Source organism: Cyprinodon tularosa, unplaced genomic scaffold, assembly GCF_016077235.1.
Source record: "Cyprinodon tularosa strain WSP-4 unplaced genomic scaffold, ASM1607723v1 ctg125, whole genome shotgun sequence".
Lineage (NCBI taxonomy): Eukaryota > Metazoa > Chordata > Actinopteri > Cyprinodontiformes > Cyprinodontidae > Cyprinodon > Cyprinodon tularosa.
In genome coordinates this window covers 37,879-51,456 of record NW_024038059.1, presented here as the reverse complement: position 1 = coordinate 51,456, position 13,578 = coordinate 37,879, and the positions used below count along the sequence as shown (strand labels likewise).

Below are 13,578 nucleotides of genomic sequence, written 5' to 3'. Positions count from 1 at the left end.
TTAGTTCCAGTGAAAGGAACTCTGAATGCTTCAGTATCCCAAGACATTTTGGACAATTCCATGCTCCCAACTTTGTGGGAACAGTTTGGAGCTGGCCCCTTCCTCTTCCAACATGACTGTGCACCAGTGCACAAAGCAAGGTCCATAAAGACATGGATGACAGAGTCTGGTGTGGATGAACTTGACTGGCCTGCACAGAGTCCTGACCTCAACCCGATAGAACACCTTTGGGATGAATTAGAGCGGAGACTGAGAGCCAGGCCTTCTCGTCCAACATCAGTGTGCAACCTCACAAATGCGCTTCTGGAAGAATGGTCAAAAATTCCCATAAACACACTCCTAAACCTTGTGGACAGCCTTCCCAGAAGAGTTGAAGCTGTTCTAGCTGCAAAGGGTGGACCGACGTCATATTGAACCCTATGGATTAGGAACGGGATGTCACTTAAGCTCATATGTGAGTCAAGGCAGGTGAGCAAATACTTTTGGCAATATAGTGTATCTCTCATATAACACTCACGCAATGCAGAAACTGCTGTAGAGTAGGACAAAAATATAGCACAAAAAGCGTTGCATCGTACTAAAGGTGAGTAATATAACACTTTCGACATTTGATTTGCTGATCAACTGGGGCTTGCACCCACCTTATCATTTCTACAAGATATAAATACGAGATGGAAAAAGGAAAATCATTTCTGTTTTTCATATGCTGGACGATGATGATAAAATGTAGTTAAGAAAAACTCTACAAAAAAAGGACATTAGAAATAGTAATAGTAACAGATGTGTAACCAAAACTGAGCATACAATGATAGAAAAGTTGTCTTCTGGTTATCTTCTAGAAGGCTATGGTAGTCAGGTAATTCATAGCTAAAGGATTGCAAATGTTAAAATCACAAATGAGTTTGAGTGTATTTATCAGGTTTTCATCTGTTTTTCGTGCCAACAACATCGGACTGAGCATTTCCTATTGCTAACAAAAGATGAGGCTGGATGTTCCAGCCCCTTTTTTATTGGTTTGGCCTTTTTTCAATTCCTGTTTCACTGACCACTTTACTTCCTTGACAGCTCATTAACTACCTTTTTACTACTCAGTGCACAGCTTTTACAGCCAACTGCACCATGGATCCTAACACCAATGTGTCTACTCAAGTACTTCTACCCCCTCGTAACTGGAAATCAAGTGGGTTGATCCCCGCGGTGGTTTTGTCCTTTTGCTTTCTCCTGGGAATTCCTGGTAACATTGCTGTGATTATTCTGAAGCCTAACTGGCAGAACATGTCTCACTTGAGTCGGTGTTTGATGCTGAATCTGGCAGTTTCTGACCTGCTATCTCTGCTGACTCTCCCCATGTGGATTTACACTTTGCTACAAAGCTGGACATTCGGCGAGGTGCCTTGTAAGCTTCTGGGTTATCTTGTGTACTGTAGCCTTTATGGAAGCCTGTTGATTGTGACGGCTTTAAGTGTGCAGCGCTACATTGTGGTAGTGCAACGACGGATGTGGATTCAGGTACATCAAAGACTGTTGATGGTTCTGCTTTGGATTGTTGCTATGATCCTGTCTATCCCTGCTTTGGTGTTTGAACAACTGGAAACTAACAAGGACTGGACGTACTGCTACCCTCAGTTTTCATCCAAAGCTCAGGGAGTGGCAGTGCTACTGTTAGAGACCACATCTGGATTTGCTTCCATTTTTGTGGTTGCCTATTCCTACATTTGCCTCCACAGTAAAGTTACCCAGGCAGCCTTTTTCAATTATCCACAGACAACCAGGCTACTAACTAGTATTGTTATAAGTAACTTTGTACTTTGGACTCCTCTTCATGCTATAAACATGTTGGCCTTGGGATCTATAAGCTTCAATAATAAAAGTCTGTTGGAGTTTTGTATAGATATATGGGACATTGTCAAAGCCCTTGCATTTCTAAATAATTGCTTTAATCCACTGCTGTATGCCTTTACTTCTCAGAAAATGTGCATTGTTTGTCAAAACCAGGAAAATTTACAACGGATAAGAATTTCACAAACACAGGATGCAACTACAACTGCAGAAGCTTCGATTGACATTTGAAAATGTACAGAACAAAGAAAAAGCTGTGTCTTTTAGCCAAAACATGCCCTTCCCCTTCTAATTAATTGATCAAAAATTTAAACAAAATACACCAAGTAAAATCGCTTTTATAACAGTTGCAACTTGTCATTGTAATTGATTTTTTGTTACTGTCTTTTACCAGATATCTTTTATTACTCTGTCTTGTGTTATCTGTATATTTTTTTCATGGACCATTAAGTTTTTTTTCCCTTTCTTTCATTATTATTGTTACTGAAACAAACTTAAAATGTCGAACAACTGTGCGGGAGAGACGAACTCAAAGAAGAGAAGCTAGCAGTAAATAAATGTTCGATTACTGCCTGCTAAGCTAAAAGCAGCCTAGCCTAAGCTACGGCTAATAGTAGCCTTGAAAGAACAAGCTTTATTAAAGTGTATTTTTTGTGTTTCACAGGAAGCAGTATGCCGTCTTCACAACTCGGAGACAAATTGCAGGCGCTATGAACCGGAGCAAGGGTAAGAGTTAAAGAATATGCTTTCATTCTGCGGTAAAAGGAAATAGATACGGATGGATACCGATCATAACTGTACATTTTGTTTTCACAGCCTAATCTCTCCTCATAAAGACTTTATTTGGTGACTATTTTTCAGGTGCGTTGATAGATGTGTTGTGTCCATACGCAGTGCATCCCATCGCATAGTGCTGATTCATTGTTTTTTTTTTTTTTTTTTTTTTTTACAGCTGCTGGAATCGAGGCAGAGTGTGCTAGCTCATGAGGAAGTCGAACTCTGGAAGTCCGCCACCGTCGACCTCATGTCTGACGAAGAAGATGGCGTCGTTGGCGGATGGATTGTACGGCCGCCGTCATTTCGTAGGCCGGATCTCTCTGAACTCTGTGTTAAGCTGCAGTCCCTGTTAGAAGCGATGCCGAAGTACAGAGCCACGCACAGTAGGCGTCTGCACATCGGACCTGCCTCAGAGGGAATGCTGCCAGTTACCTCCAACCCCGGGGAGGCAAACGGACAGTTCACGGAGTTGTAATTTTTGGATACGCATGTGTGGGCAGATCCTCGCGTTGTATATAGTTGTGTTTGTTTTAATAAAGCTCTTTCTTTGCATAAACATCTTCCTGGCAAATGTTCATTTCCTGTATAAATTCATTCATGTCCTTGATGGTAGCCTAATAGTTGTGTAGTAGTGTAGGATAACATAAATACACAACATATGAATGAATAAATATATGAATAAATAAATAAATATATATTTGTATATGTATATATATATTTACTTATATATTTATGTAAATATATATGTAAATATATATATATATGCCAACCAATCACGAGCGATTTTACTTGTTTAAGTGGTTCCGTCCAATATTCAGTAAGAAAATTAAAGCCTAGCCTGGCCACGTGTGGTTTTGCTGCCAATCACGAGCGATTTTACTTGTTTGAGAATAGTGGTTTCAGCCAATACTGAGTAGGTTATTCAAGCCAGACCTGGCCAGCCGCGCGGGTTCGCTGCATTCATATGCTAATTAGGGCCATTAGTACAGCGATCGCTCTCCACATACGTCAGAGTCCGTTCCCGACAATTTGTGGCACTGACAAACGGCGACAAGCGCGGGTTGCAAATTGTCGGAAACTGACGAAAATCAGGGAGATCTGCGGGAGTTTACGGGGACGAAAATCTCACTTTTCATGCAGTGATGGAGCCAACAGTTAGCCTGGGTGGAGTATTCCCACAACTCTCATGTTTCAACTGCTACCGGAGTCTCCCCGTAGAAGCATCGCTCGGCTACCAACCTTCACTGCTCCCCACATCTTTTCCTGAATCCGCCCTCCCGTCAGTCAGGTCTCATCTCCTCCGTTGTCGTAGGTTTTGGGAGCAGACCCAAGCAGCACTTGAACGCACCATCCAGAACAAGAACATTGCTGACCGTAAACGCCTTCTTGCACCCACTTACACCCCTGGACAGAAGGTATGGCTTTCAGCTAAAGACTTTCCATTGAAGGCAGTCTCTAAGAAAATGGCTCCCAGGTTCCTTGGCCTATTCACCATTGACCGCATCATCAGTCCCACTGCTGTTCGCCTCAAGCTTCCTCCTCATCTTCGTGTTCACCCCACTTTCCACGTTTCCCAGATTAAACCTGTCATCTCCAGCCAGTTGAGCCCTCCTACCAGGCCCCCTCCACCCGCCCGGGTTGTGGATGGCCATCCTGCTTTTACTGTCCGAAGGATTTTGGCTTCCAGACGTCGGGGTCGTGGACGCCAGTTCCTGGTGGACTGGGAGGGGTATGGTCCCGAGGAACGTTCCTGGGTTCCTCGTTCTTTTATTTTAGATCCGACTCTTATTGATGACTTTGAGGCCTCATCTGCTGGACGGCTGCCAGGGGGCGTCCGTTAAGGGGGGGGTGCTGTCATACTCTGTGGTCTAGGTGCAGGTTTGTGTTTTGTTTCTCCCTCTCCTCTGCAGGGCTGGACGGGCAGGTGCATTCCATCAGAGCTAATTACCAGTCTTCATAAGGAGCTGAAACTAGGAGGAGGGCATCAGTTCGTTTACGCTTCTGCGTGGTACAGATCAACTCTTTGTTGGCCTCGTTTTCTGTGAGACCTAACCTAACCTTGTCCCTGTGATCTCCTTCCAGAAAGCCATCAAGTTTAAGGCCTGGAAACCCAAGCCTGGAATCAGAGTCAGAGAGAAACCTGGAACGTTCTCTTTCCAGAGAAGAACCCCGGATCCATCTGTCAGCCCTCCTGCCTGCGCTCGCCTGCCTGTCCACCCTCCAACAAACCAACACTGAGAGAGAATCTGGACCTGCACCAACAACCCGGACCATCGAACAGCACTTCTTTCCCCAGACCAAGCCCTAGCCGCCACCTCCGTGCGTTCACCATCAAAACCCAAATTCTCACAAATCCCAAAGCTCAGTTTATTCACCATCCTCCCTATCTTTTCCAGCAGAGCTCACCAGACCTCCGAACAGCCGAAATCCTATCTTGTCCATTTCCATTTTTTCAATAAACTTTTTCTCATTATCCAACTGTCTCAGTTTTTGCGCCTCTTCAGAGTCACACGTTCTAATCATGACAATTTTTAAATATCAATTTTTAGCATAGGCAATTTTCGACAGCATGTCAATACAACACATTTGTGGTAAAGATAAACAAAGGTAAAATTGTTTATTTATAAAAAGCATAATTTTAATTACTATGATGGTCAAAAGGGGCTTCGGATACTCCCAGTGCAGTGAAGCTGATGCTTCTCTTACAGAGATATATATTGGTAAACAGTTCTATCTTGAAATTGTGATATTATATTTCTCCTTCTCCAGTATAATTGTAAAACAATTGTATTCCTTTCAAATAACGACTTAGAAAAGATGCGTGATTGAGAAGTCAGAAATATTTACTCTATAAATCATAAATCAAATAGATATAATAATCAACAATCAACCAATGAAATTGTGCCCTCCACCTAATCTTAATGGGAAGTAGTACCTGAAAGTGTTGGGCATGTAGAAGGGCACAATGCCTTTGGTATTCTGGCATCAAGGTGGAGAATACTCCATCATAAGATAAACCTGCTTCCTCATAATGTGGACTCTGTGGTGATGGCAGCTTGCATCCTCCACAGCTTCCTGCTGAGTAGAAGGGAGAACCAGCTGCTCCTGGACAAGGCCCAGGAGGATGGACGTAGGATGCGGCCTGTTGGCAATACGGCTGGAAGACGCAGATTAGCTGAAGCCAGAGCTGTCAGGGATGTCTTCTGCACTTACTTCAACTCTCCAGGAGGGAGTGTTCCATGGCAAGATAGAATGGTGTGAAACCTGCATCCAGCTGTGGATTAAAGAGTCAAATAAAACACCTGTAAACCTCTGGTCTGCTATGTTGTTCCTTGCATCTATAATTACCTTTACTTCTGTACACTCAAAGCTGGTCTGCCTCCAACATTATTATACACTGAACACATGGTGACAGAGCATTCATGTTCCATGAAATATGGCCTGTGTAGAAATAATCGGGCATTGTAATGCTCAATGGTTTAGTTGACTCATATGGTTTCCAGGATTATCATGCTATAATGATTGATAAAACCTCCATGTACCGATGGGGGGAGATCATGGCCGAGTAGCAGGGCTGCCATTAATTTGTCACATTTGCAACAAACCTGTAAGTATTCTCATCCTTTAGAGTAAAGCAATTGGATATTATGAAGTTTAAATGACAGCTTCTTATTTTATATGGTGTCTTAATTTGCTTATAATCACTTACCTGATCAGGTTGAGACAATGTGCAATTAAAGTAAAATTGACTTACTAGAATTTTTTTTTTTTTTTGCAGTAGCCAGATATTGTTGTGTATGACTGGCATGCAGTGCCAAGCACAGCTTGTTTAGCTGATTTGTTTTTACATAGGACCAAAATATAAGGCAATGGATGCTTATTTAGTCTAACAAAATTAAAACTCATCATCCAGCACACAGGCGATTTCTGCTCAAACCTTTTCTTTTCTTTGAATATTCTTGTAATGAGCATGCCTGGGATCATACAGTATTGACTGGTGTTCCTTTTCCAGAATCAAAGTCTCCTCATCCGTTTCTGTGAGAGTTGAGATGAACCCCTGCAAATTTTATGCAGCTTCTAAACCGAGTCACCAACACGATTAGTGAAATGGTCGAATCTGGATCTTGTAGCAACTTTACATTAAGAGATGTGCCTTGAAAACTGGCTCCACAAGGAAAGACAACCCTTATCTTTTGTTTCATGGGGTGATAGATTCCATCATGTAATATATACCACACCCTCACATCACTACATTGTGGTTCCTCTTCAGGCACTGTAGAGCAAAGCCTTTGGCAATAAGGCCATCCATGAAGGCAGTACAGTCTGCATCAAAGGATAATTGTCCTTGAAGCCTTTTCTTTAACTGTAAAGTTTGCTGCTCCACCACCCTTTTGTTGTTCGGCATTTTAAAGGAATAGTACACCCAAAACATGATTAGCCTTCATTTTCTACTCACCCCCATGCTGATCAACACTCTGGAGTACTTTTTTGATATCTCAAATGCATCTGGAGATCTGGGAGGCTTCTTGCTGTCTGCTGACATTCAAATAATGGAGGTCTATGGCGCCCGAGGCAGATAGGTCCATAAAAGTCCACAAAAAACGTTTCAATATTCCTCCATACTGCTCGTCCAATGTATTCCAAGTGTCCTGAGTGGGTAGCATCCAGAATTTACTCGAAACGAAGTCATTTAGAATGTTTTTAGAGCATAAACAGTAGTGTATAGGATTTCCTGAAAGCGCGTTCACGGCGCTACGGAAACCACGGCAGACCAACCCAGACGAAAGTGCGCATTCAGCTCAGCAAAGAACTCATGCTCTTCCTCAACACTGAAGTCCTCAGACATTTTTCTTTCGTTGTTTCTTTCTTTGCACAGTTAAACAGCACATTTCTTCTTCTACGCTTGCATTATTGGCAGAGCAGACGCTGAATGCGCACTTTCATCTGGTTTGGTCTGCCGGCTTCCGTAGCGTCATGAACGCGCAGGTTGGAAAGAAGAGGTATATCTCGACTTAGAATTGCCATACTGGACTTAATAGTTCTCTTTTCAGAAAAGGAAAACATGAAATGGGGACTTGTAATTACTGTAATCAGATGGAAACAGTGGAACATGAATTATTAGAATGTGATAAATATTCAGGAATGTCAGCACTTAAAGTCTACACTAAATAGAGAAAAAGATGGATTTTCATTGATGCCCTGCGATGGACTGGCAACCTGTCCAGGGTGTACTCTGCCTCGCGCCCGTAGACAGCTGGATGGATGGATGGAACCTTTAATGAAGTAAATCTAATTCTGCTAGAAATCAGTTAATTAGATTTAAAAAAAAAACACTGGATTATTTAATGGTATTTAAAGTAAGATTATGTGTGTGTATGCATGTGCATATACACACACACACAATTTATATGTGAGTTTGTATATATATTGATTGATAGATAATATGCACATTCGTGCATACCATTGAGGTATGAATTGATAACTTCCCTCTGACATAATTGATGACCAAATTCCAGTCTGGTAGGTGGTGGTAAATGCAACTTAAATTGGTGGCCATCCGCCAATAAAAAACATAAGAAGAAGAAGCAGCCAGCATTGAGCAATCCACCTTGTTTGGTGTTACAACTTTTATTACAGGTGCACGGCGTGCACTTACCTGCTTCAAACTCTGCTCTGCTGCTCCAGAAGTTGTTTAACATACTATTATGTGTCGGTGGGCCGCTTAACTTTGATCCTCTGTAGTCTTTTTTTTTTTTACATTTTTTATTCATAATAAATAAATAATTTTTAAAAAGTCCTTCTTTTATCTGCTGATCCTTTTGCTATCCATAACATGTTTTCTTCACATAATTCCAGCAGCTTCAGGAAACAAAGAAAAAGCTGCTAAGAGGCTGAGGTCGGGCCAAAGGTGTAAATATCAGTAAGCAGACTGCAGTTGCTTAGGGGCCCCCGACCTCTTAGGGGGCCCGTCACTGACACCTGGTAGGACCCCTACACAATTGGGGAATAGGACGTCTCTTTGCAGATGTAATTATGTGAAAAATTCCTTTTAAACCCACCTTAGACTAGGTTGACTGACTGGACCTTACTTATACCCCAACACATGGCAGATTTCACATGATGGTAAGCCATTTAAACATGACACCAATAGCAGAGGAGACAGTGGAACTTTTAATTACTATGTTAATAACTGTGTATAGTTCTTTAGACAGTTGGTAAAAAATACACTAATATATGTTTCAAACCGCAATATAGATCCTAAAAGAACGATGTATTTGAGTATTTTATTTTTTACAATATGACTTGGAATTATGGGTGATCCAGAGCGTAGATTAAAAGAGGGGTGTACTTCATATTGGGCCCACCCAGTTCCTTGTCTGATGTACTCGTTCAAAAAAAATGAATCCGCTGTGATCAATACGGTGCTGATGTGAACTTTATTCACATCAAAGGTATAAACAACATACCCAAAATATAACTTGTCAAACCTGGATTACAGCAATTTGTATAGCATTAAAAAAAATATAGCAGCCAACTCACCCACTCTCTACCAGTGACACTCCCACAGGTGGGTAATATGCCCAATTACAAAACTCCTCCCAAATCTAATTGATCCATCCCTGATCCATAATGATAGTGGATCAAATAAATTCCTCTTAATTGAAAACATCATCATTTAAGGAGTTGCTTGTCATTTAATAATATTAACAACTGTAAACTTAAAAATGAACAGTTGAAGTCAATATTATAATGTGCATGGATCTGACAGCTGATAGATTTATTCTCTTTTATGTCACACACAGGCCTTCTGTGGTGGCCATTGTTATACTGTCCATCCCTGTTTTGGTGATTCGAAAGCTGAAGACACATCATCAATTTGTCAGATAGTTTGGGTTGCTCTACTGCCTTTTCTTTTGCTATTTGTTATCATAGTACTTACTTACATTTCTCTGCAGAGGTATGTGAACTGGGCAGCCTTTTTTAACAATCCACAGACACCTCGGGTGGTAACTAACATCATTGGGATTTTTTTTGTTGTTGTCTGGACTCCATAAATGTGCTATGGAGCTGTTCTGTTTTTTACATAGGCATAAGAAACATTTATATTTATGTTATATTTTTATATAACTATATTTGTAAACAGCTGCCTAAATCCTCTATTGTGTGCCTTTAATTATTAAGAAATTTGAACAGTTTGCTGAAAAAAGAAGCAGCCATAGAGACAGAAGTTCAAAAATACCAAAACACTGAACCTAAGTACAGCAGCCAGACATCAGGATTTATTTATAAAGATATTTTTTATGAGAAATAAAGATGTTTCAAAAACAGAATCTAAGTTACTGATGGAGTCTTTGAGTTAGTTCTAAGAGGTACATCAAGTCATGTAAAAACCTACTTATTTGCTAATTTTTCATATACCAAGATATTTCAAGAAATTAATTACATATAATCCTGTGTATTGTCTCTATGTTGCTCTATGCACTCTGCTCATCCATATTGTCAAATTACAAGTAATTTCTGTGAATATCAATCCACACATTAAACTTATTTATTTTTTTATTATTGGGCTGATGTAATATTCTTAATGTTGAGTTTGTATTAGCTGGAACAGGGAAAAAAGCAGTGAAAACATTGGCTTGTGTATAATTAATGTATCTATTATGTTTCACTTAGGTAACTGAGAAACAGAAATAAAGGAACCGCAATGATTGAAACTTTTTTCTCATGTTTGTGCTGGTTTTGTACTCCTACTTTAAGTAAAATTGTGGTATATCATGTGAATAATCACTTCAGGAACTTTTATGATGAGGTATATGTTTCTGCTCATGTGTTTCCTCAAAAGAATAATGTATTTGCAAAACAAAAAAAAATTTAAAGAAAGAGAAAAATGACTGTGAGGCATATTGACAAAAAAACTATTGAAAAGTAAAGTTTATTTTTATCCATATCATTTGTTTCTCTGCTTTTTAGTGTCATATAAACTTCCATAGTTTTATCTTATTTTGTGCATTAATTTAGTTCAAGCAAATTGCTGTATCTGAAAAAGAAAGACACAAAAAACTGCATGCAGGTGTTTAAAGATGGTTTCAATCAAAACAAACAACAGATATTATAAATGAACAAAAATATTAAAATAATACTTATTGTACAGGGAACACATCAAAAATAATGGGGCTTCCATTTTCCAAAGAAGCCAAGAGAAATTAAAATTCTGCAATGTCAAAACGAGAACAGATGTACTGAGCATGCAATGAACTGATCAAAATGTTAGTCAAATGCTTGTCAAACATTTGTTTTGCACATAAGCAAATATCAGTGTCTGTGTACAAGTATTCCATACCATAAAATATATAGATAAGATTACATTACTACATTAAAAACTCCTTATTTTTTTTATAGATCCTTGTTTTATTGAAATCTGTATTTTAAAAACAAATGCTGAAGTCTGAAAAACACAAAGAGGCTTAGTAAGAGTTGTAATACAGAAAAACATTTGCTGATTCTTCCTAACACAACGCTATAGCAATAGTATCATGACTTAAAGCAGGATATAAGAATAAACTGAACTTTGGTAAAACACTCTGTTGAGGAAAGAAAAAGGATGCTCAGTGTTACGCTCCTGTTTCACAATGCAAAATGTTCCCCTGTGCTTCATATTTGCTGAGCTAACACTATATACCTCATCCCTGGTCTTTGTGTGTCTGATAGAGTGAACACATCTCTTTCTTATGTCAATCGATCAAACTATGAACTTAAACCTCAGTACAGAAAGCTGAATTGTCATACATCCAGTGGCAGATCTGGGCGTATTTGCGAGGTGTGATCCTGACTGCCACATTGAAGTCCCTTTGCTCACCCCGATCCACCTCCACCCACTGATGGCCTGAAAACACCCCAATAACCCTCCTTTGCCAAGTCCATTTCCCACCCTTATGTTTGGGTTTCATTCTTAGACGGATATACACCCCTGCACCTGCTGCACCACGTTCAGCATCACAGTGCTGATACATCAAATCGTCTGACTCCTTTGTCACTGAGCAGAAGCGATAAACCACATTCCGATTTCCACTCCCGTCTGACAGGCTTTTGTCTGTGTCATAACCTGAGAAGTGAATTCGTGTAAAAGATGGTAAAGTTGGCGCCACCCCCAACTCCATGTGCTTGTGCTTGACAGGGTGTTTCAGCTCAAGGAGGGCATAATCAAAGTCAAGATACATTGAATCGGTGGAGGTATTGGTGTGGATCCATCCTCGAGGAATCTGAGTTTGCTTTATTTGTGACCATCGAAAGACAGCCTGCTTTCCTGGTGCTACATGGCGCTGCACACGACATAGACTGTGTTTCTTCCTATCTTTTCTCTCAAACTCTTTTTTCCCCAAAGACAGCTTCTCCCTCATCAGTGCTCTTTCTTAATTTGCTTCTTCTCCTTTCTTCTCCTCTTCTCAGTCCTCCAACTGTAGTCTTGTCCTTCCCTCCCCTCAAATCTATATTATCTTGTATCCTACCACCTCTTCGTCTTCTTCCCCTCTTTTGTCTGAATCTTCTCCTTTCAGGTTTGAGTTGTAACAACCCAACTCTAAGGCTCCTGGTACTCTGCAAGTAGTCCCTGCCATCATGGATACAGTGTGCTGCTGTTAACACATGTTTGGGAGAAACAAGAACTCCAGAGCAACCAGTGGAAATGCGTACTGCCGTGGAGAATGGGTAGTTAGTGATGAAGTTTGGATCTGAGATTACAAACCGTCCGTCTCCCCCATAAACTTGTCGTTTCCTGCGAATATGAAGGTCTGTTCTTGAAGTAGCCCCTCCTGGGGCCTCGTTCATCCAATGCAAGCTTACATCTGTATGCACTCGTGTGCCATTATTATTATACAACGTTTCATATCCAAGGATCCTCTGTTGTTCAGTCTTGTTGACCGATGACAGACTGCCCTGGCACTCTATTCCACAGAGTGTACTGTTTCTTGCTTCCACTTTTTCCCCTCTCTGTCCCCTGAACAAACTGTTGTCCAGAGAGGCTTTGTGTTTAACCAACAGCCTTGGCAGGGTCTGCCGGGTCCACCTGTTTGAAATACTTTCTCCATCATCTCCAAAAAGCCCCAAAACTGCTAGATCGGCTGCAAAGAGCAGGATAAACATGAGTTTAAGGCCCATCACTCTGAAAAAGACATAAAAACCATTAGTTCCACCAACTTGAAGAGAAGTATCATTCTCAACAATTACCTTTACAAAGTCAGGTTTGTAAAATGTTAACAATCACCCGCATAGCTTTCATTAATTTTGTGTTATTTCAAATTATTTGTCACTTTTAATATTTATTATATTCTATTTTGACACAGCTACTGGAAATCCAAACATTTTGTCAATTTTGTCAAAGTCCCAGTACCACTTTTTACCAGCAGATGGAGTCAAATTGTTATTTATAGCCATTAGCCCAACGGACATCGATTGTAAAGTGGAGACTTATGGAGATTACAAAACACTACATGGTATTTTTAAAATATGAAAGTCCTCATTTAATTTTTTGGATGGGAATCCCTAAAGGTGAATTTAAGAGTTGCACAGGATTAGAGACCATACTAAAAGATAAGCATTATCTATTTAAAATATCTATCTATCTATCTATCTATCTATCTATCTATCCATCTATCTATCTATAATCTGCTGTAATCTATATACATATATATGTATATATTAAAAAAGGGAAAATTATGGGTTTCTCTTTTACTATGAATACTATTAGGCTTGATTTTTCCTTTAAGTTCATTACAACATTACAAGAAACAAAAAGTAAGTTTGCCTACCTGTAAAAAGTCAAAAATCAAATCCAGTGAATACTCTGCTTCTTGGTATTGAAACAAATATTTTTTTATAGGACGAATACCTCTTTATCAGTTTGAACAGTTCCTTAGCTGAGTATAAGAACACTAACACGAAGACAGCAAACATTCTTAGTGCAAC

At 40.0% G+C, this 13,578-nt stretch overlaps 2 protein-coding genes across 2 annotated transcripts; one reads left to right on the top strand and one right to left on the bottom strand.

Moving 5' to 3' along the window:
* The first annotated feature begins 1,100 nt into the window (after nt 1–1,100).
* LOC119777571 (atypical chemokine receptor 3-like) lies at nt 1,101–2,278 on the top strand. Its single transcript, XM_038276479.1, has one exon. It carries the CDS (start codon nt 1,120–1,122, stop codon nt 2,068–2,070), a length of 951 nt encoding a protein of 316 aa, XP_038132407.1. The 5' UTR covers nt 1,101–1,119; the 3' UTR covers nt 2,071–2,278.
* An 8,956-nt stretch (nt 2,279–11,234) lies between these two features.
* LOC119777602 (inactive serine protease 35-like) lies at nt 11,235–12,156 on the bottom strand. The gene has a single exon (XM_038276554.1). The coding sequence runs from the start codon at nt 12,012–12,014 to the stop codon at nt 11,370–11,372; it is 645 nt and encodes a 214-aa protein (XP_038132482.1). The 5' UTR covers nt 12,015–12,156; the 3' UTR covers nt 11,235–11,369.
* Between the last annotated feature and the right edge of the window lie 1,422 nt (nt 12,157–13,578).

Bases quoted from the DNA above. Each gene is read 5' to 3' on its own strand.
- LOC119777571 (XM_038276479.1), top strand. From the start codon at position 1,120: ATGGATCCTAACACCAATGTGTCTACTCAAGTACTTCTACCCCCTCGT.
- LOC119777602 (XM_038276554.1), bottom strand. From the start codon at position 12,014: ATGAGGGAGAAGCTGTCTTTGGGGAAAAAAGAGTTTGAGAGAAAAGAT.